This window comes from Rhamphochromis longiceps, linkage group LG8 (assembly GCF_057381845.1).
Source record: "Rhamphochromis longiceps isolate RC_006_pf linkage group LG8, R_longiceps_female_GT1.1, whole genome shotgun sequence".
Lineage (NCBI taxonomy): Eukaryota > Metazoa > Chordata > Actinopteri > Cichliformes > Cichlidae > Rhamphochromis > Rhamphochromis longiceps.
The window spans coordinates 26,850,925-26,873,108 of record NC_140564.1 but is presented as its reverse complement, the minus strand read 5'-3'; the positions used below and the strand labels follow the sequence as shown (position 1 = coordinate 26,873,108).

Below are 22,184 nucleotides of genomic sequence, written 5' to 3'. Positions count from 1 at the left end.
ATTTCTTTGAACTGTTCTTTTTCCAGGTTAGAATGATTATACAGCATGCATATTTAATGCCTTTAAAAACCCCAATTTAGATAACAAGGTTGAATTTATTTTGGATTTTCTCTAATCTACACAGCATCAAATACAAGCTCAAATATATACATATACTGATTTAAATATTTTAATAAGGTGCTGAAGCTTCTATTCACTTCCTACTAGTGATCACGACTGACTATAACAGTCAGTTTCCTCTTTGGTAGCATAAAAGTTATTTATTTTTCAACACTCACTGGAACACCAGTGTCAGTGTCCACAGTGAAACGACCATATACTACCATGCACTGAGAGGGTGCTGACCAATAAAAAAGCTCCTGTTCCAAAATTGACATGCGTGAGTGAAATTTCAGCTGCCTACTTGGACAAGCCAAATGGCTTCTGGACAAAAGTTTTATGGTCAGACACAAAGATTGAGCTATTTGGCCACAGTGTTTGGAAGATTACATTTTTTTTAACTTCAGGTCAAATCAGCAGCTTAGATGTTTCAAATGTCAAACACAATTGTGTTCCAACAGGACAATGATCCCAAACACATATCAAAAGTGGTTTGGAATTGGATGAAGCAAGCTAATAGTATGCTTCTGGTAGGGATTTTGCAAAGCCCTGATCCTCAACCCTATTGAAAATTTATGCTTAAGCCGGGGGTGTACCAGGAAGCCAACCAATTCCACCAACTCTGCAAAGAAGAGCAGTCAAATATACAGCTGGAATTATGCCTGAAGGTTGTTGACCCTGAACTGGATAAGCGGAGGAGAGTCGATTCAAACTTATGAACCCAATTTCTGCTTTTAGAATCATTAAAGGTGTATGGCGTACAGTCATTCCATTCTGTAAAAAGAGCAGTTCAAAGAAATCACTCAACGCTTAAAATTACCATGACATTCATGCGTGCATAAAAATTTCTTACCACAACTGTAGATATTTTGGAAACATAAGCACATGTTTTTTCCATGTCATAGGTTGAACTACTGTAGCTTTATCATTCATTAGGTCACAGGCAGAGCTCTATGTGGGTGAGGGTGCATTTTAGCTGCATGCTAAACAAGCATGGTTTCTAAAACTAGAAGGTGTTAGCTTTCAGATCAGTTCCTTTACACATGCATCTTAGCTCTTGAGTACATCAGTTATAACATTTCCACTTGTATGTGCTGTGTGCACTAGGTGAAACGTGCACATAAAGGAGTTAAAAATAAACCTAAACCTTACCCCTAATTTTAAACAGGTTAAGATTTTATTTCAAGAAACAAGAAGTTAAATTTACCTTTATACATTTTTTTTTAGCTGTAATCATAATTACAGACAAGTTCACTGATTTTCAAACAGGTTGGTGGATGTGTCAAATTTTTAATGTTATATTATCCTTCACAGTTTGACCTTGTACACCTATGCAAGTGCAACATTTATGATTTTATGTTATATATTATGCAAAGAGTTTGAAAATACCTTCAGGAGACCTCTGAGTTTTTAGTTAATAATATGGAATTTCAAGAAAATCTAGAACGAATATTTTATTAAACATCAGCATTTATTTATTTATTCATTTATTTTTTATTCTAGAGAAGCTAAAGAGATGATTGATGGCTGAATATATGTTTAAAGCTCACTTATTCAACATTAACATGGTTTTAATTGTCTGAATAAATAGAATTTCAGGTTTTGGATTTAATTCATGCAAAATTGGACTATATTAGAAACAAATCGTGGCTAGAAGACGATCCCAGTATTAAAATATAGATAGAAATCAGACCTTTATAATATGCTAAACCTTGTTTTAACCGTCATCGACCACACATGGTGATATAACCCCTGCAAGTTTACCCAATATATACTTTTTGAACTTTTCCAGTGAATTAACAGAAAACAGAGAAAACATCCTGGGTGCCAGAGCTTGTTTCTATTACTCTACATCCTAGACATTAAAGTGGCAGTTTTGCTATTGAAGCTGTCATATATCCCATGATACTGATGCTCAAGTTTCCCCATAGAACAAAAATGAGATCGTGACACATGGGGAATGTGTAAAACTGGTTTGGTTGCTGTTTTTCAGTAAATGTGTCTTTCAGCCCTGGAAATTTCATGTGGATATCTTTTTTATTTGAAAAATTAGGACAGCTCAAATATGCTAGAAGACATAAGGTAACTTGAAAAGCAGAACACTTATAGCAATGCCTATATAATTCAAGGGCTGGTAGTTCAGAAGGAAATCCCAGAAGAAAGGTAAAATTTTGCATGGGTCATTAAATGTACTAAACTTACTTAATATAAAACAATCAGCTCATTCTGAAAGGTTCTGGAGGCCTTTTTACAGATTTGTTTGATTTTATATTGTCATGACTCTCAACACAAACACTAAATGAAGGCAGTTGACTCACACGCATGCACACTGTCCCAGTGAACACTCCCCCCCACAAAAGTCTAGTTATTTCTGTTTTGGTTAACTAAAATCTTTGCTTTTTCCACACCTATTATCTCACTGTATAATAATCTTGTGTGACGCAGGCTTATACCAGCACACAAGAGGGACAAATGTGTGCTGCAGTTCCATACAAGTAGGGTATCGTACTGCTAGATCAAATCCACATTTTGATAGTGAAAACAATGCTCTGCGCCCCACCCATCAGCTCCCACAGCGGCCTCTCCACAGAGGGTGGTTGTTGTCATTAAGCACACGACTCCACCTGCTTATGTGACCAAGTCTTCAGTATCCAAGTATGTTACTGCATCCAGAAACTAAATAAATGTAAGACTTGTGAAACATTTTTCTCGTGTTTTTATTCACATACAGTATCTTCAGCTCTGGACAGATTACATTCAAGAATATCAAAAGGAGCGAATTACCTGCACATAGAAATGCACTGGGACATACAGTACCTATTCCTCTGTTACAGATCTGCAGGCATACATTAGATATGCAAACATTATAGACTACAGCAGGGTAACAAATACTCTATAACATGTGCATAAGGTAACATATGAACACAGAGCTGAGCTATTTACAGTTGATCGAAAAATGTCTTTAACCATTTAATTTCAGCCTCCTTTTTACATATTAACATGTAGAGTATTATTTTATCTGTAGTGGGGAGAGTTGGACTGTTTCTCAAACATCCTTGAAATCACACACACGCGCACACACACACACGCACACACACACACACACGCTGCGTGAGCTGTTGTTCAAAAGCGCTCTACACTCTACTTCACCATAAATAAGACAATTACAAAAATATACGTCACTTTGAACAGAGCCATAGCAGGAAAAGCGCGTTACAGCCTTTTGTGGAATGAAGAAGAACCAAAAACAACAAAAACTGTCACGACATGGAGGGAGGGGGGTGGTTTCCAGGACAGCGTGTGAAAGAGCTTAAAGAACATGTTGGAATTCCAGTGAAAGACAGCAGTTTAATGGGAATGTTTGAGGCTGTGACAGGCTGCGCATGGGTGGCTGCGGTTGGACAGAGATGGTGACGTGGGTGGACGGCGGAGGGGTGGAAAGGGTCGATATGCTGGTTTGGGTTCCCTTTTGAAGGCAAACGCCCCTCCTCGTTGTAGAGGCCAGCACAGAAAGATGTGCTGAGATTAGTAAACATCAGCGATGCGGGAATGCAGAGGGGTTAAAAACTCCAAGTCCATGTTGGATTAGTAGTGTGTGTACATTCACAGGTATATCCCTTGTACTAAGGCTCAGGAGGGTGCAATGTGTGTCAGTGTATGCGTGTGTGCTGCTGCTGTTGCTGCTGCTGGTCCTCCTGATTAGTAGAAGACTACAAGCAAAGCTATTTTTTCTTAGAGTTGACGCTCTTGCAGACCCAGTTCATGCCCTCCTGTATTAAATTTAGGGGAAGCAGTGGGGTGAGAAGGAAAATATAGATATATGTATAATTTTTAAATGCAACAAAGGTGAAGCACAGTTCATCTGCTCACCTGAATCCCCTCGCCAGTGAGGGCGGAGCAGGACTGGATCTGCCACATGCGATCCCGGATGGTGTGCAGATTGAGACCCTCTGCGATCTCGGAGGCTGGGGCGGCGGTCAGGAGGTCCTGTTTGTTTGCAAAGATCAGCACAGGAACACCGCTCAGCTTCTCCTCATCCAGCAGCTCAGCCAGCTCCTGCAGCGCACACACAGACACACACATCTGTCAGCTACACAACATGACAGACACACACTTACACAACCAGAAGGGACTTCAACTGTACTGTAATGTAAAACAGCTCTAGGGTTCAGATCCTTAAGAAGAAGAAGACCTTTAAGCTGCTACTTTATTTCCCAGGAGTTTGCCACATGGATATATTGGATATTTGATTTGGGTCAGATTTTATGATTTTATGTTTTATGGCCTTCCTGACACAACCTTTCAATTTATCCGGGCTTGGGGCTTGCACTAGCTTGTACATCCTGAGGCTGGTTTGGGTCTCCTCCCGGAATCAAACCAGGTATTTTTCATGTGTAAGGTGAACGCATTAGCCACATTTAAAGTCAGAAGCAAAACATGGAATTATCCATGTTTTCTCTATTTCTAACATAAAATATATATTATATAGCCTAACACCTTAAACACTATATCCTCAGCTTCTGTAATTATTAAAAAACTATAAATAAAATGTATTTCTTGCTTATTAATTTAAAAGTTTTAGGATAGGATTGGTATCATTTACAAATGATTTGGGGGAAATAATCAGCTGTTTAATAAAAAATAAATAAAATAATTGGCTTTCTTGCCATAAAATGAACCAGTATGTATAATCTGGGACAGATACATTAAAAAAATGTCTGAGCACTGGGTAATTAAAATATTAAAAACAAAATTCAAACAGTCGTGTAAAGTCCCATATTTGAACACACACCAGTAAAAACATGTGAAAAACAACTAGTGACATTTACTGGTATAGAGTTGAGTTTCACAATACTGTAAAATAAAGCATGTAGAATCCTTTTTGACATTTTTAACACCTCTTAGTACATTAAAAATTAAAGTTGAATTATAAGACTCCTCCAGGGCAGTACTTCTCAAAACGGTAGGTAAAGGAAGGTTCAAAATTTTTAAATATGCATATATTTAACTATTTTTTTCAGTCATAATTAGAGAACCATCTGGAAACTCCAAAACTTGGTTTTATTTTTCATTTCTGTTACGAAGAATGGTACAAGGTTGAGCAGAAGACCTACAAAGATCTGAAATGGAATAACCCTAATTACTTATAATTCACTTATAACTACATATAGTCCAATTCTTTTTTTTTTATCACCGTTCATTTGGTAGGAAACTGAAACTTCTTTGGTGAGGAGCCAAAACCCTTATACACAGTTACATACCTGACCCGTTTCCTCAAACCTCTTTCTGTCAGCGCTGTCAATGACATAAATCTGAAACAAAAAGTTTTCTTTGTTAGTTTGTGAAAGAGTTGCATGTTACTGAAATTAAGGTCATATTGCTTCATTTGGTGCATCATCTCCTCACCAGAACATCTGTGTTTTCAAAGTAGTTCCTCCAGTACGGCCTGATCTTCCTCTGACCTCCAATGTCCCAGACATTTAGTTTAAACCCCTGAGACTGCACGCTCTTAATGTTGAATCCCTGCAGGAAGAAGATAAAATAAGTAAGAGGAGGTGAAACGCATGAAAGTTCCACGACTACGCTTTGTCTACAAACATCCTTTGTGTCTTACCTGCGTGGGCGTGATGTGACTGATGTCCTCAGATGCCAACTGTTTAAGGAGTGTGGTCTTCCCACCGTTGTCCAGACCCAGCAGCAGTATCCTCACCTCCTGGTCTGGTGTGCTCTTTAGCTTGCGCAGGATGGACAGCAATCCCTACAACAAGCAGTTAAAAACAGCAGCGTGGTGTTACTGTTCCGGGGGGACAGGGGGAGCACTGCTGCAGCTAACCACCATTGCAAAAACACATCTCTTCTTTCCATCCACCAACAGGCCATTTCTAGCACCCTCTATGGATTTTGATGATGTACAAGCACTCGTCTAACGGTAACAGATCCTCTGAGCAGCAAGTCAGATCTTGTGCTTTGACTTTCTTGATCCTTACGGCTAATTTGTTTCCCAGGCAGGGCTAGATAACGGCACGCAAATGGGAGCTAAACACAGCTAACGTGCTAAGCTAATCTCCCCTGATAACTGAACGAAGCAACAAGGCAGTCGATTTTTTTTCTTTGTCAACCTGGTGGTGACGGAATTTATTACAATTGATATAACTAAAAATGGACGATAAGGTGTAGAAGTATGAGCACTCGAGGAAGTTTGTGTTAGGTTATGCGCTAATGTTTGCGATAAATTAAAACTCACCATCTTGTTGCCTTCTCTCCTGGAGACGCCGCCGAGGGTTACTAAGGGGAGTGACGTCAGACGCAGAGATACGCACAGATTCCGCGTCGTGTTGCATTCATGAAACATTTTTTTTAAATGGGTAAAATACAAAATGCCGACTCTGATACTGTTTTGAGGGGATACGCTTTTCTTTTGTAATCGAAGTGTATGGATTCTGTTCATTAACATTTATTTCCCTGTGTTATTCGTTCTTGTAGCGGCTCGTTACTAAGTGGTCATTATCGCAGCAGACCAGTGTAAACGGGTGTTCCTTATTTACATTTTGTTTTAAACAAAGTACCATGAAGGCATCGCTAAACCCAAAACTAAGGTGGACGAGTTTAGTTAGCTACCTGCTAAACGTTTAATTGTCTTTAGACAGTACACTTTGAAATCTCATTTTGTGCACTCTTCTTGTCCATAATGTTAAAATAAGTCAACGGACATACATTTTTACTACTTTTTACCATAACAAACCGGATATAATGTCACCGAAGTAATTAGCTAGCTACTAACAGTAGCTGTAAACTGGAGGGGGTTGATTCAACATCTGGAACCGCCCCCGCCCCCCAGTTTCTGATTTAATTTTAGTCTTCAGCCAAATATCAGGTTCGGTTTCCACCGGTTTAAACGCAAGGATCTGCCCCATCTGCTCCAGCCTTTGATTGGAGGACAACCTGCCACGTGCGCATTTTTTTTCTTTTACTGTGCCTGCACGGGAGTTGAGCTGACCACCTGGCAGGTTCGTGCTCTGCTGGTCCGTTGGAGGTGTATACACAGGTATATTTTCGGTTTCAAAGGGCGGTGTTAGCAGCCGGTGTGTCGGTGTTTTGGCTCGTGCTTTGCTGGGGGTCCCCCCCGTCAGACCCAGCTGGTAACGCGAGGACTGAGTTGCATCAGTCAGTGAGCCCCAACTGACATGTTTTCACTCTTTTCACAGCACTCTGGTCGGTTGTCTTCACACAGGTCTCCACACATTTCTCTTCTCCGCAAACTGCATGTAAGTAATTTAACATTTCAACCATTAGCAGCCACGTGCTACTACTTATCCAGATGTTACTAGGGCTCTGGCCTACAGATCCAGTTTGGCAACCTTCTGCTAGTCAGCAGTAGTAACTACCTGTACTGCAGTACTCTGCACGTTACATCTCTTATTTCGTTTACTCCACCATATGGATGAAGAAATAGTAATCATTGGTTGATCGATCAGTTGACTCTACTACTTCACTAATAATCACTGATTTTTCATTCAAAATATACAAACAAAACAACAACAACAAAAAACCCCACACAGTTCCAGCCCCTTATATGTGAATATTTCATTTGTTTCAATAGTTGGTTCACTTTAACCAAGCCTCGTCTTAGCCAGCTACAGCAGTGAAATGTTGCTTTACAGCAAAACATTGCTTATTATCATTTTATTACATAATCATATCTGTCAGGGATTATTTAGCTTGGTTTAGTACTTTTAGTGATTTATCTATGGGAGTTGAACTTGTAATTGAGCATTACTAAAGTGCAATACTTGCAGTTTTACCCAAGTAACTGCTCCTCTTATCAATAATTTATGGGATCTGTGCTGTGCTGTTGCCCTGCAGCAAACATTTAGGTCTTCTTGCAATGTTGTGTCTTATTCGTGGCTCAAAGAGTTGGCAGGTTGGAAGGTTGCCGGTTCGAGCCCCGGCTCGGACAGTCTCGGTCGTTGTGTCCTTGGGCAAGACACTTTACCTACCGCCTACTGGTGATGGCCAGAGGGGCCGATGGCGCGATATGGCAGCCTCGCCTCTGTCAGTCTGTGGCTACAACTGTAGCTTGCCTCCACCAGTGTGTGAATGTGAGAGTGAATGAATAGTGGAATTGTACAGCGCTTTAAGGGCCCTGAAAAGCACTATATAAATGCAATCCATTATTATTATTATTCACAATATAATCAGTCAGCCTCCCTATTGATTTATCAATGAACAAATCAATCATGTTCTTCGTGACCGTGGCCAAATTGATTAGCACCCTGCTGACCTTCACTACAGGTGACAGTTTCATTATTTGGTTTGGTCCAGGTGGAAATATTTGATAAAGGCTTGATAAGTTGTTTAAAAATGTAGTTAAAGCACTACATCAAGAGTTTCGGGATACGTGCTCTGCAGCTAAGGCTTTTTGTCCTCATCACTTTTTTTTAAGTGTTTAATAATTTGTCATGAAAAAAAGTTCAGTCTTTTCTAGTTTTAGCTTTTAAATGTGAAGATTTGTTGTTCTCTCTGTTTTAAATTAACTGTAAACTGAATCTTTAATCAAACAAAATAAAGAGTTATGAAGGTGTAATAATTTTTTTCAGATGCAGTCCTACATATGTTCTTTAATATTATTATTTATATGTCCTGGTAATAGGATCTACGTTGACTTATTCTCGACCATGTTCCACAGACCTTTGACCTATTTTGTAAACAAACAGCTTCAGAAATAATCCAGTTCCAACCAGGCTGAACCTTCAGAGACCGCTGATATCCTCTTCTCCTCGCCCTTACATTTCACCTGTTTCAAAACTTACCTAAAACTTACAGTAAGTGCCTAATGGAGATGAACTGTGGGACATTTGGATAGGCTGAGCTGTAGTCAGCACGTTTTGGATCCCCCGGTTGCTTCAAAGCAAGCACAATGGTGCAGTTGCAAAAAACTCAAAATCACTACCCGAGGACCCATTAACAGGAGGTGGTTGATGATTTCTAGTAGACGTTTGGGCTTTGAGGGTTTTTAGGCAGTTTGTGTTTGGTTTAAACCCAAGAGCAGATGTTTCCAACAGCCTAACTTTAGAGAGCCTGAGCTACAAAGCTACAGGATAGTCAGAGCAACGATATCGCAGCAGGGGTTGGAGGAATGATGCTGAACAGACGAAAGTTAGTATGTTTACCAGTGTTTAATGCCAACATGGGCACCGTTTCCTCTAGGAGATGTGGAGCAAAGTATTTAAATATGTTACTTTTGTGGCTATAACCACCATAATTTTATGAGGAAGGCAAGTTGCTGAGCTCTGAAATCCCTTTGTACAATACAAACCACATTTATATCACAGGTTTTATTCTTTGCACTTAAAGCATTTTATACTGTCAGGTCAGTAATTTGTTGGATAAAGATACAATTTTAGTAGTTTAGCTGTGACTGAAGTGCAGACTTTCAGCTTGAAGTCAAGGATCTTTTCTGGGTCTTTGTACCTTTCTGGTTTAATAAATGAAAAGGCTGCTCTGGTAAAGCTGTTAAAGGATATCTCATTTCTTTGCTTTGAGAAACTCAAGGCAAAGGAGTGTTGTTGCAGTTCTTTGGGTGATTATCTATTTGCAAGCCCGTTCCAATAGTTTGGCTGAATCTGAGCAGAGAGTAATGCATGCTTCAGAGTTCATCCTGCTACTTTTATCAGCAGTCACGTCATCAATAAACACCAGTGACCCGGTTGCACTGGTAGCCATACATGTCCATGCCATAACATCGCTTCCACCATTTACACTTCAGATCATGAGCCGTTTCTCTTCTTCTTCATACTTTTCTCTTCCCATCATTCTCGTCTACCTTGATTAGTATTTTCAGTTTTTTAATTTTTTTTTCATAACTATGCAGGCTCTTTTAGATGCTTTCTGGCACAGTCTATTCTGGACTTCTAGACCAGTGTAACCAGTAGCTTGCACCTTCAAGGTGATCTAGGTAGACTTTGACTTGCCTTTTGGTGTTGCTGAGCTGGCCGTCTCATTCCTTCTTATAAATATACCAGATTCTTGATTTGGCCACTCCTGAAGTTTTTGCTGTCTCTCGGATGGGTTTATTTATTTATTTCTTTTAGTCTAATGAAAGTCTCTCTCACTTGCACTTGCATTCCTTTGGACCTTATATTTAAAATTACAGTTAAAAGCTATCAAATACAAACTCAAGGCTTTGAATTAACTCCGGATGTGTGATCTGCTTCATTTGTTGTAAGAAATGATGGCTTGTAAAACTTATCAATGAATCAATCAATAATATTAAAATAGCTGTTTTTGTATCTTGCACATTTGCTCAGTTTTCTTCTCTTAAACATCACCGTCATGAGCATCAAATTCAGCATGTACGCTGATATAACAAACAGCTGTCTGGGTTCACTCTGCTGTTGTAGGTTTGGTGCTCTAGACACTGACATCACTGTCAAAGCTCTCGCAAATTTAATTAAGTGACCCCATGAGTCCAGTCAATCCTTCATTATGGAAGCAGAAAGGCTAAAAGGGTGATTACGTGTTCGCATGGACTCCTTACATCCAGAACCACAATGGAATGAAGCGTTGGACTGGTACTAGAAACTAAAGTAAAGCTCACAGCTGTTCAGATTTGTCATGGATACATGTATTTTCAAACCCAAGGGAGTGTTATGAAATTCTTAGATTAGGGAAACCGAAGAGACTGTTTGGATGTTAATTATCCAAATAAGTTTTGTGTTGTGTCTCAGCTTTATAAACATACACCTTTGCATGTGGGACGTTGGGTTCAAAGGTAAAGAAAACTAGTGTCTCTGAGCCGCTGAGCTAAAAAAACAAAAATCTGTTAATGTTACATCAGCTCAAAGGAGGACAAGAGCATGCATTAACTATTCACCAACTCTTTGATTGTCCTGTAATAATGTCTTTCTTCCTCTTTTCCTCAGGATCTGACTGCAGCTGCTGAGTGACGTCCCGCACTAACACAAGCTGCGAGGCTTTTTGATGCATTAATCTGCACCTGGATTTTAACAGACGCAATGGCTCTGAGCTCGTTTGACATTGACGCACCACGATGGGATCAGTCTACGTTCATGGGGAGACTAAAACATTTCTTCAACATCACCGACTGCCGAACAGCGCTCCTGCCTGACTCGCGATTAGATGAGGCCAAAGCTTTAGTAGAAAGCTGCAGGTGAGATAATGAATGCACAAGCTCTAAAATGTCTCGTGTCATGTGACCATCCTCAAGTTTCCTTTGATAAAAGACATTCAGGGCACAGTGGCTCATTGGCTTGCTCTATCCTGGGTTCAAACCTGGAAATGGAAAGATTGTTTGCAGTTTGCATGTTCTCCCAGTGGGTTTCGTTTTAGGAGCTCTGGTTTCCCCCTCCGCAGACAGCCACAGTAGGACAGTCCTAATACTCACCCTGAAAAAAAAGAGCATTCTGCAATCAAATAATTGCAATTCACATGCAGAACACAAAACTAACGGCAGAAGAGTAGTTTAAGTAAAGAAGGAAACCACCTGTCACGTCTGTGGCAAAATCGTAGAAATTCCCATTTTACCTTCAACGTTTTGCTTCATACCCTGTTCTCTGTGATGTAACCGTGCTTCTGCAGATTTTATTATAAATCTGTGTTGTAGTTACGAAAGGCTCCGCCAGCGTCATTGAGTGTGTTTTTTTGCTGCTTTGCAGAGCGGGATCCATCCCTCCCGGCACCACAGCAGAGCAGCTCTACTACGCTAAGAAGCTCTACGACTCAGCTTTTCACCCAGACACAGGAGACCGCATGAACCTCATCGGCCGCATGTCATTCCAGGTACCCGGAGGCATGGCCATCACTGGCTTCATGCTGCAGTTCTACAGGTAGAGAAGAGCGAACAGGCAGAGCTGCATTTTACCACATCCTACTTTCTTGCAGAGGAAGTTCTACAGGTTTCATAATTCATGTCTGTTTCTAGGACAGTTCCTGCTGTGGTGTTCTGGCAGTGGGTAAATCAGTCCTTCAACGCTTTAGTCAACTACACCAACCGCAACGCTGCCTCCCCCATCACTCCCAAGTAAGCGCTCTTAAGACTTTAAGTTTGTCATTTCACATCCTCCAGATAAGAATGCAGTGAACTCTCACAGCATCAGCAGGCAACTAGAAAATTTTGAGGGCATCAGTAGAGGTAAAAAGAGCAGTAGCAAGTTTCACTGCCACTTTCCATTCCCCCATGGTAACTAGGTTACCACGGGGAAAGACTTCTCGTCAGATACTTTTACCTTATCGGTAATAATTGTTTCAAACTTCCTTCCAAAGTGGTCTGCACAACAAACTGATTTGATCCTGTCTTCTTGGATTGATTTACAGGTAGCTTTCTTCATATCCAGCCATCAGGTGCATGGTGTGTGCTGGTGGATATCATGCCATGCACCTGTAAAGCAGTTTTCACACATAAACTTTGGACAATTATGGGAGATATTTTCTAGAGTTATCCTTTCCAACCTGTAGCACAAAGCAGGAAATGACCCCTTTCACAGTGTATCATAAAAATGGCATGTAGTGGAAGCTTAACCAAATGCACACTTGCAGTATTTGGATAAATATAAACATGGGTGCATTTAAACACACCTTAATTTTATCTGGATGCAAAACAAAACGTGTGAGAGCTCCACATACTGAATGCTGGCTATTTTATATGCCTATTTATGTAAACATTAAAAAAAAAAAAACAGTTTTCTAATAGCAGCTGCTGTTCGATGCCTTTGTTGTGTCTCTCAGACAGATTGGAGTAGCCTACGTTACAGCGACCAGCACAGCTTTAGCAACAGCGGTCGGACTGAACCTCTACACAAAGGTACAAATGCTGCACGCAGGAACTCATACAGTGCTGACTGTTTTTAAGAAGTGTTTTGTTGTCAAACTTATCTGGATGCGATCACTTTTATGCCCTATGTTTAAAATCGTGGCCAAACCAACTTATAAATAATAGTTTGGGTCAGACCTGTTATGCTTTTTCTTGGTTTCTGTCATATATATCCTGTTGCTGTTGGTGAACAAAAACCAACAGGAACAAAAGCTGAAAATGTCCCTTTAACCCAGTCACAGCTGCATAGATCTTTACAGGTATTACAATGATATTCATGATGACTTTTCTCTGCTTTTTCCCACAGAAAGCTCCTCCTCTCGTGGCTCGCTGGGTCCCTTTTGTAGCTGTGGCAGCTGCCAACTGTGTTAACATTCCCATGATGAGGCAGCAGTGAGTCCTCCTGCGTTTTTCTTTGAACTGAAGGGTTTTTTTTGGCCATGTCTGCTGAAACACAGCGACTCTGTAAGGGCAGGCTTCCTGAGGATACTCAACCACAGAGCAGTGTTTGCTGTGTTAGATCCTGAGAGAAGGTGTTCTGGAGAATTACTGATCTTAAAATAGTGGCGTGATGTGTAAATCTCTTTTAGCTATGGCTCAGGGGATGGTAATGTAGGTCAGTTGGTACATGCTGAAATATTTCAACAGCTATTTGATGATTTGCCATGAAATTTTGCACAGATGTTCATGGTTTCCAGATGATGAAGCCTTCGGTCTTTGCGTGTTTTCCTTTAGCTCCACCAGCATCGTTTTCAAACAAACTTCTACTTTATATTTCAACATCTTCTTGATGGAAGGTTAAGTGCACCAATACTCAACCAGAATCCTAATTATCTCAGTGATCTCAACAACTATTTCACTGAATCTCATTAAATTTGGTTCACATGTCCATGCTTGCAGCACGACTATATTTATTCAGTTTGGTAGACCTTTTTTATCTACCAAGGGTCCCTGGGAAGTCAGAAATTTAGCTGTCTCCACCCTTTTGTTTTATATCACGGCATATTTGGGCCATTGAAGTTAAAATAAGAAGGAAAGAACAGATTTAGTAGAAAGCCTTGGCACTAATGACACAGATTTAAAAAAAAAAAAGTAGAAGAAAAATAGGGTTTAAAGTAACAACTAGCAGATGTTATAGCCATTGTGTAATTAAATAATTATTTGTGCCGGAATTAAAGCAATAAGGAAATACTTGTTATTTTAACTTTGAATCACCAGATTATCAGAAGAAAGATTTTCCAGCGTACCGATGGTGTCATTTACTGTCGCACCTTCTTACTAATGTGTGCTGTCATTGTTTACCATCTGCCTGCAGTTTGATGATCCACCCTCACAAAGTGAAGTCATATCATTTGTTAAATTAAATTCAAAGCAGATTTGGCTTTTTCTCCTTAAATTTGTGGTTTAAATTTCAGAGATTTTGAGTTTTTAGGATTAATTAAGGCTCGTAAACGCAAAGAAAATTCCAGCTTTAACTTCAGTAAATGTGTTTGTTTCTCGGAACATCACGTCGCCTTAAAGCTTATTTTTAACTTTTACTTTGAATGGCCATTATGCAATAATTAACTACCTGCCAAACCAGTTGCACAAATTATTTAAAGTTGGCATATTTACTTGCTAAACTGGGATGGTTAGGACTTCTGTATGTGTTTGTGTAGAGTTGGCACAACAGACGCAGCAGTCGTAGTTCAAGATATTAGCATTTTGCTGAAATATCATAAAGTTAACATCTTTAACTAGCTTACCTTGATTTCTGTGTGCATCTGTGTAATCTCTGAGCTGCTTATAAGTTTCTGTGTTTGCAAAAACAAGAAATCTATACTTTTAATGTTACTCTACACACTCTTAATGTTTTTTGTTTAGTTTTTTTTCTGGAAATCTCAGCAGAGATCGTTGCATTCCACGGGTAGAAAAACAGGAGCTGGCTCATTTTCACAATTTTGTTCTCCAGTTTGATGCTTGTGACATTCGTGATTTGGAGAGAGCACTTTTCATCCTTTTAAAGCTTAATTTTGGTGCTTTGGGGCATTTATTAAGAAAGTGGGGAGAGACTGAAGGTGAATGAGACACAGGGAAGGGTCTGGGGCCTTTAGTACAGATCCTCTCTCGTTACAGATTATTACACTTCTTTTTGTTTTGTTTTTTCAGTATTGAAGGTTTAAGATGAAGTGAAGTCAGAATAGCGACCCAATAAAAGAGTGTTTACTGTGAACTGTGCAGTACTTGATACTGTATATTGTTAAAGTACAGAGCAAGACAAAACAATAAAGCTATAAAATAAATCCAAAATAAATGAGTAAAACAACACAATAAACACATTCCCCTCTTATCTCTAAGAGAAACACTTATTCATGTTCAGTTTCCTTTTTCTTTGTTTTTAGTCTTTTCATCTTCATTTTCTCTGTTTTTTAGGGAAATTCTGAATGGCATCGCCGTCACAGATGAAAATGGCAACAAATTGGGCCACTCTACGGTCCGGACACACTTTAAGGCACTTCAAGGCACTTTGTAATGTGTTTATTTTTTCTTAAATTGTCTCCATCTGTTTGCAGAAAGCAGCAGTAAAAGGCATCGCTCAGGTGGTCATTTCTCGGGTTACCATGGCCGCACCAGGAATGAGTACGCAAAGAAGTGTTTAGGAGAAAGTTATGTCATGAAGATGTGGTAAATCCTCTCTCTCTTCTTCACTTAATGTTCTTGTTCTTCTCCTTTTGTCAGTTGTCCTCCCCATCATCATGCAAAGGCTGGAAAAATACAAGTTCATGCAGGTATGATGTTCGTCTTCATTACCGTTCTCCTGCTAAATGTGTGCATTTGTCCTCATTGTGCTTTTCTCGCTTTTTACAGAGAATCACATTTCTCCATGGACCAATTCAAGTGATGCTGGTGGGAGGGTTGTAAGTACAGAGAGTTTACAGGGTCAGGTGTACTATAATGTCCTCTGGAGTATTTCAGTGGTAACTTTTGTCCTTTTTTCCCAAAGTTTGATCTTCATGGTGCCGGCTGCCTGCTCCCTGTTCCCTCAGAGATGGTAATGAAACTGTTTCTTTACTTTCACACAAGTTTGTGGACTTTAAGGAGCATCAAGAAATAATTAGCTTTAGTCAGCCTGGTTTCTTGACATGTGTATTTATGTACATTTTCTCTGTGCTTTGGTGGTCATTGTGGAGGAATTGTGACCCACTCTTCTTTACAGTTTGTTGAAGTTTGCGAGCATTCATTTATTCTCTTAAATGAGGTTGAGGTCTGGACTTTGGGCCATTGCAACACCTCAATTGTTTTCTTTATCCGCCTGTTGCGCTTAAGATCGTTGTCCTGTGACGTGACAGAGTTTCAGCCAAGCTTTAGCCTCAGACCTCACATTTGACTTGAGGATACTTCAGGAATTCACGGTTAACTTAATGACTACAAGATGTAGAGATCATGTGGCTCCAAAATAAACCCACATCATCAGCCTTCCACCGCCGTGCTCACAGTAAGCTGTGCTGTCACGTTCCTTTTGGAGAGAAAGGGCTTTCTCCTGGCAACCTTTAGAAACAAGCCCTTCATGTTCAGTCTTTTTCTTTGTACTGAGGCCTGCAGAGTCAGTGATGTAGCTTTTGGGTTTTTGCAGATTGTTTGAGCACAAACTGACTTTGGGATGAATTTGCTGGGACTGTGGCAAATGTTCCAGAACAGCAAACTGCCAAAACCTCTGTTTTTATAGAGGTTCCCACACCTGCTGACGATTAGCAGCTCCTGGCTGTTACGTACTCTCTTAATTTCTGTGGAAACAGTAAGGGTGTATTTAGTTTTCATAGGACTGCACACAATTACATTAATAGGGAAAAAGAAAGTCCTTTGTTTAAATAAACATTGACTGTATATAAAAGATGGAGGATTACGGCGCAGTTGCTCATTGGTTGGTTCTGTTTTTGAAGCTCAACTCAAATTTTTGATCTTCAACTCATCTGAAAAGTGTTCAGAGAAGTTCTAGATGAAGGGAGGAGTGGAGTTGGTTTCCGTACTGTAGAAATATAGTATTTGTAATCAAAAGAGTTCATTAGAGTTGCCTCAGAATAGCCCTTAAAACACTTTAAGACACGTTGTCTTCAGCTTCAGATGGTATGCTCTCTCTCACATATGTTTGAATTGACAAAAATCAAAGTAAAACAGTGTGCTGTGTGACAAAACTTAGGAATAAATAATAAATATAAGAGTTTTTGTAGAACCTTCTCTATAGGAGGAAGCAGGTTATCAAGACCTGTGTCTAAGTTAAGTTGTAGCTGTTTCACACAATCAGCTTCTGCTACAGAAACTAGTCCACACTAATCGACTAGATTTTAAAAATCCAAAGCAGAAAGCTCAGGTTTTCAAGTCTTGTGGCTTTGGTCCGATAAAAGATGTCCGTGTTAGTGCAGCTGGTGGATTAATTTGCGATGCTGGAATTCCTGGAGTTACAATAAATCCTGCTGCAGTGTCTTGGCCTCTAATCAGCTTTCAAACGTGTTGTTCACTCAAGCTCGCTCAGACATATTTCATCATCTCAGTCTTCAGATCCAGTTTAAAACTCACAGAGAAAATTAACTTTTGGGAAACAATTTCAACTGAAGTTAGATTTTCAAATAAGGATGCAGCTTATCTGTATGTTAGTTTGTTTTGAAAGACTCATATAAAATGTGGCAAATCATATTTTTACAAGTTTATTTCCATCTTACCAGCAAATTATAAATATAAATTATAATGTAAGCCCGCTTGGGAACTTATGATCATTGATTTAAATGTTGGTTTAGTCTGATTGTGCAGCCCAGGTCTGGACTTACCGCCTTAAATTTTAGGTTTGGGAGTGACCCGATAGTAAAATGGTGAGGATGCGTACCACATGCCGTTCCCTTTGTTTAATTCTCATCTCTCTCCGCTGCTCTTGTTTCATAAAAATATAAAATGCTTATAAAAGAAAAATATTATTGATGAGTGTGCGGTTAACAGGTGCTTCTAATGGTCTACAATCAGATCAGTAGTCCATAACTCATTGTTCTCTGAAGGCAAAGCTAAAAAATGAAATGTCAGTGAGGTGAGTGGAATTAAAACGCAGCACCAGCGAGCGTGGAATGAAGACGCTTAACAACTGCTTTCCAGATGTTCACTGTGACTTATGGTTTAGCTGGTGTTTAGGGTAAAAACACAAAACTTTCTCATGGATTTTAAGTTTGGAGAGCATGTTTTTCCCCCCATTGGAAGTATTTCAACTTTAAAGAGTATCTATTCTCTACTTGACCAATTCTATATTTTCTACTGGAGCAGCTGTGCACGGTTCACAGTCATGTTAAACTGGGCCTTAGCTCATAAACTGGCTTCCACCTTTACGTTCACTCTCTTTTTAAGCTTTTGCACGAGTAAAAGCATGCACACTGCTGTCTATATGAAATGTTGTCCATGTTTAATGTAAGTTTACACTAAAGAGAAAAAAAGTAAAATGCAGTTCTTATTTTAAAAATTTGGGGGGCATAAGACTCACTTTTCTTTATGTTGAGATTAAGCCAGAACTCGAACGATTCAGCGAGAGAATAAACCTAAAATCGCCTGTTCTTTCGTCCTTAAGGTTCAGGAAGTAAAGTGTTCACACACGGTGCTAAAGACCGGCACATGTCTAGTTATCTTTAATAAAACCTGCCGAGATTTTATAAACTTACAGTAGAATAGTGCAACTTTTTTACTTTAATATGTTGCTCATTTTAAAATGTATTTTGCATCCTGTATTGTAAAACTCATTTATAACTCTTTACTGAGGCCTTGAAGAGCTGTAATAACAACGTTATAACAATGAATATTAAGTACATGTCAAATAATAATTTGCTTTCCTAATTACCCGAGTAGATTTTTTTTTTTTTTTACTGACAAAAATGTGTGTTGTCCTCTACACTTTCATTAGCATTGACTACAACACTTTGTTTTGCCTTGATATGCAAACAAACCTTTGACTGTGCTCCTCTTTTCCTTTCTGTCCTCTCTTCCTCCTCCTGCAGCTCTATGGCTGTTTCGAAGCTGGAGCCTGAGCTGAGAGACTCCATCAGGTCTCAATATGGGGACAGCATACGACACGTCTACTTCAACAAAGGCCTCTGAGAGTTTTCTATTCGACGCACAAGACTCAATTCATGTGTTTCGATATCGTGACCTAAGTCTGTGATTATTAATCACAATGAAATGCTTCTTTGTTCCTTTTTTTTTTCATTACATTTTCAAACTGGTGCTTGTCTTTGGATGTTTGCTGTGGGACTTTTGATCAATGCTGTCACTTAATTCTTACTTTAATCACAACAGTCTGGATTCCTGCTGAGAAACCAAATGATCTACTCTCAGGAACAGCACGTCAGAATAAATCTGTTCGCTTTTTTGTCGGAGTGTGGCTCTCCTGTAGCTGCTTCCATTGTTTCTGTCTCAATGTTGGAAAATGGGGTCTCCCAAACCTTCTTACAGTCTGTGCCTTTTTACAAAGTGGTAGGAGAGAAGCAACACTGAAGGCATTAATGGCTTAACTGTGAAACCTTAAAAAAAGAGAAAAGGTTCCTCTATGCATGAGTAAAGTCTAGTGAGGTTGTTCAGTGGAGGCTGGTGCCCTCTTCTGCCAGAAAAGAGGTAAATGTGTGATCTGTCTCTGTGATTTATCTGAGATGTTTGACAGCTGGATCCCTTCACCGTGTCAACTCTGACCTCTGTAAGCTGGAATAAAACTACACACAATTGAAGCACATCTCCTCACAGTGGTGTTCATTTAATCCAGTGATCGTTCATCGTGTGGAAGATGCTCAAACTTTATGGAGAAAGTTATTCATGACTTCAGCTGCACCCGGAGCATGTGAGGAAAAACGGCAAACTCAGTGGCTTCTGTGACACATTTATGTGAGTCATGTGAATGCCAGAACTCACTGCATGTCTCAGCAGTATCAGTGCTGCTTTAATAAACAATGTTCTTCTGCAGCTACATGAAAGAAAAGAAGTCCTGCAGTGGGCTGAACCCACAGAACTAAAAGACTTTCCCAAATCCAACCTGGGAGTTTGTGCCATAGTAGAAAAGCCTCATAGCTGAAGGCTCTGCCTCCCATTCTGCTTTTACCCTGCAGTCTGACAGTGAAGTGCTTTGTTAGAATAATAAGGTACTTTGGGGTCTTTGACATATGACTGTCCCAAATTTAAGATTTTATATGTGAGAGTAATATAATGTAATTCTGAATTTAACATGGAAAAAGTGCGAGACCTCTGACAGAGCCAATCCCAGTCAGGCCTTTACACATTCCCCCTCTGATGGAGTCTACAAGCTCTCTTAATTAACCATTTATCACCCAGGTTTCTACAGCTCTAAAGGACCCCTTTTTTATATATAATTTTGGCTCTAAAATTACAAAATAATCTCATCTTTCAGGAATCATTTGCATTTTCTCTTGAACACAAATGGCAATGGGGCGCTGATAAATAAAGAGTTGGGCGGCTGAATAGAAAAGCACCAATCCTCACCCTTCAGCATCTGCAGTGACTGCTGTCACATAGAACTAAGGCCATGTCCATCCCTTTTTTGAATATCTACCTGTTTCACTTCATTTTCATTCAGGCACTTATAGTAAAACTTCCTAAATGCTCCCACATCTCAAAATCGTTTTTTTGCTCTCTTTTGACTGTCTTGCTCTGTAACATTAGAAATCAAACATTAACAGCTCCATTGTGACAGTCCTGAAATAATCACTTGGGACTTCTTTCTGTGAGCCTGCGGCTTTTCCTCCATATCAGACGAAAAACAGATTCTGCACCTTTACGTGTTTTATTTAAGGAAGGCTTAATAATCCACTTTCACTTAAGACTAGCTGGTTTAAAACAGCTGGTTTAAAGCACTTAATGTGGCAGGCAGATTGAAAGTGGGGAGGAAGAGGGTGTAGATTTGGGCCTCAGGGAAGGGAGCCGATTGAGTTGGTGGGAAAGCAAAGAGAGGATCAAGGAGTGCAAAGATACACAAACAGACTTCTTCTTCTTGCGGCTGCTGCCTTTAGGTGTCACTGCAGTGGATCGTAAGCCTCCATCTCACCCTGTCACTCGTCTGTAACACTGTGCACGTCCTTCTTCACTACATCCATGAATCTTCTCTGTGGTTTTCCCCTTTTCTCCTGCCTGACTCCTCCATAGCTCCTTAGTTTACAGAATCAGTGTATTTGTTTCAGTTTAGTTTGTGTTTGAAAATCACAAAGCCTAAAATGATCTTTGTGACTAAAGAGTAAAATTATTACAAAAAGTATTATTACAAACATTTGGGACGCTCAGTAAAATGTAAATAAAAACAAAATACCGTTTGTAAAAACTCATAAGTCCATATTTTATTCACAACAGAACAAAGAAAACATCACACGTTTAAAATGAGACAGTAAAGTTCAGCTCTCTGACTCTTCTACTATGAAGTTGTGCTGTTGTTATGGCTGCAGTATGCATTTTAGCATTGTCATACTGAAAGATGGAAAGCTTTCCCTGGAACAGACATCTGGATATGTTACTCTTAAATCTGTATAAGCCTTTCAGCACTGATGATGTCTTTCTAGATGTGTAAGATGCCAGTTCCATGGGCACTAACGCACCCCCATACCATCACAGATGCAGGTTTTTGAACTGAGCATTATTAACAAACCAGAAATAATATTAACAGTTTTCTACTTCACTTTAGTCCATTTAAAATGAGCTTTGTGAGGACTCCAACCTGCATCTGTTCCTGAGCCCATGCAGTGATTTGCATGACAGAATCATCCCTGTTTTTAATTTATTGTTGCATATAGACTTGAACAGTACAGACATCCAATACTGATTTTTAGCCTCGTCTGATGCGCACAGAGATTTCTCCAGATTTTCTGAATCTGAATGATATTTTGCACTTCAGATCAGGAGATATTTAAAGTCTTCACAATTTTGCACTGAGGAGCATTATTCTGAACGTGCTCCACATTTTGTTTTTTGAAGAACAGTGAACATCTGTCCACCTCTAATTCTGAGAAACTCTCTGTAAAGCTTTTTTTTTTTTAAATACCCAGTCATGTTAGAGACCTGTTGCCAACAACCCTAATTAGTTGCAAAGCATTCCTCCAACAGTTTCCTCTTAATCCCACTTAGTTTTTAAGCCTTTTATTGGCAACTGCCAACGGAATCAAAATGAGCTACTACTTTCCATGAGACATTTGATATGTTTTCTGTAATCCTATGTGCATAAAATATGAGTTTGTGAGATTATACATATTTTCCACAG

At 39.5% G+C, this 22,184-nt stretch overlaps 2 protein-coding genes across 4 annotated transcripts; one reads left to right on the top strand and one right to left on the bottom strand.

Annotated features, from left to right (window-relative positions):
• Nucleotides 1-2,792: 2,792 nt before the first annotated feature.
• On the bottom strand, nt 2,793-6,502 carry arl3b (ADP ribosylation factor like GTPase 3b). Its single transcript, XM_085416811.1, has 6 exons — nt 6,344-6,502; nt 5,714-5,857; nt 5,506-5,622; nt 5,361-5,411; nt 3,970-4,155; nt 2,793-3,869 (listed from the first exon to the last, which is right to left on the bottom strand). The coding sequence occupies exons 1-6, from the start codon at nt 6,449-6,451 to the stop codon at nt 3,822-3,824; spliced, it is 654 nt and encodes a 217-aa protein (XP_085272937.1). The 5' UTR covers nt 6,452-6,502; the 3' UTR covers nt 2,793-3,821.
• On the top strand, nt 5,932-19,661 carry sfxn2 (sideroflexin 2). Of its 3 annotated transcripts, none has more exons than XM_085416809.1 (13): nt 5,932-6,028; nt 7,305-7,364; nt 11,022-11,269; nt 11,775-11,945; nt 12,041-12,139; nt 12,844-12,919; nt 13,236-13,321; nt 15,341-15,401; nt 15,481-15,547; nt 15,647-15,696; nt 15,776-15,825; nt 15,912-15,959; nt 18,934-19,661. In XM_085416809.1, the coding sequence occupies exons 3-13, from the start codon at nt 11,115-11,117 to the stop codon at nt 19,031-19,033; spliced, it is 963 nt and encodes a 320-aa protein (XP_085272935.1). In that variant the 5' UTR covers nt 5,932-6,028; nt 7,305-7,364; nt 11,022-11,114; the 3' UTR covers nt 19,034-19,661. The 3 variants fall into 3 exon arrangements, with proteins under 3 accessions (XP_085272935.1, XP_085272936.1, XP_085272934.1); XM_085416810.1 differs by lacking the exon at nt 5,932-6,028 and adding an exon at nt 6,654-7,106; XM_085416808.1 differs by lacking the exon at nt 5,932-6,028 and adding an exon at nt 6,654-7,144.
• The last annotated feature ends 2,523 nt before the right edge of the window (nt 19,662-22,184 follow it).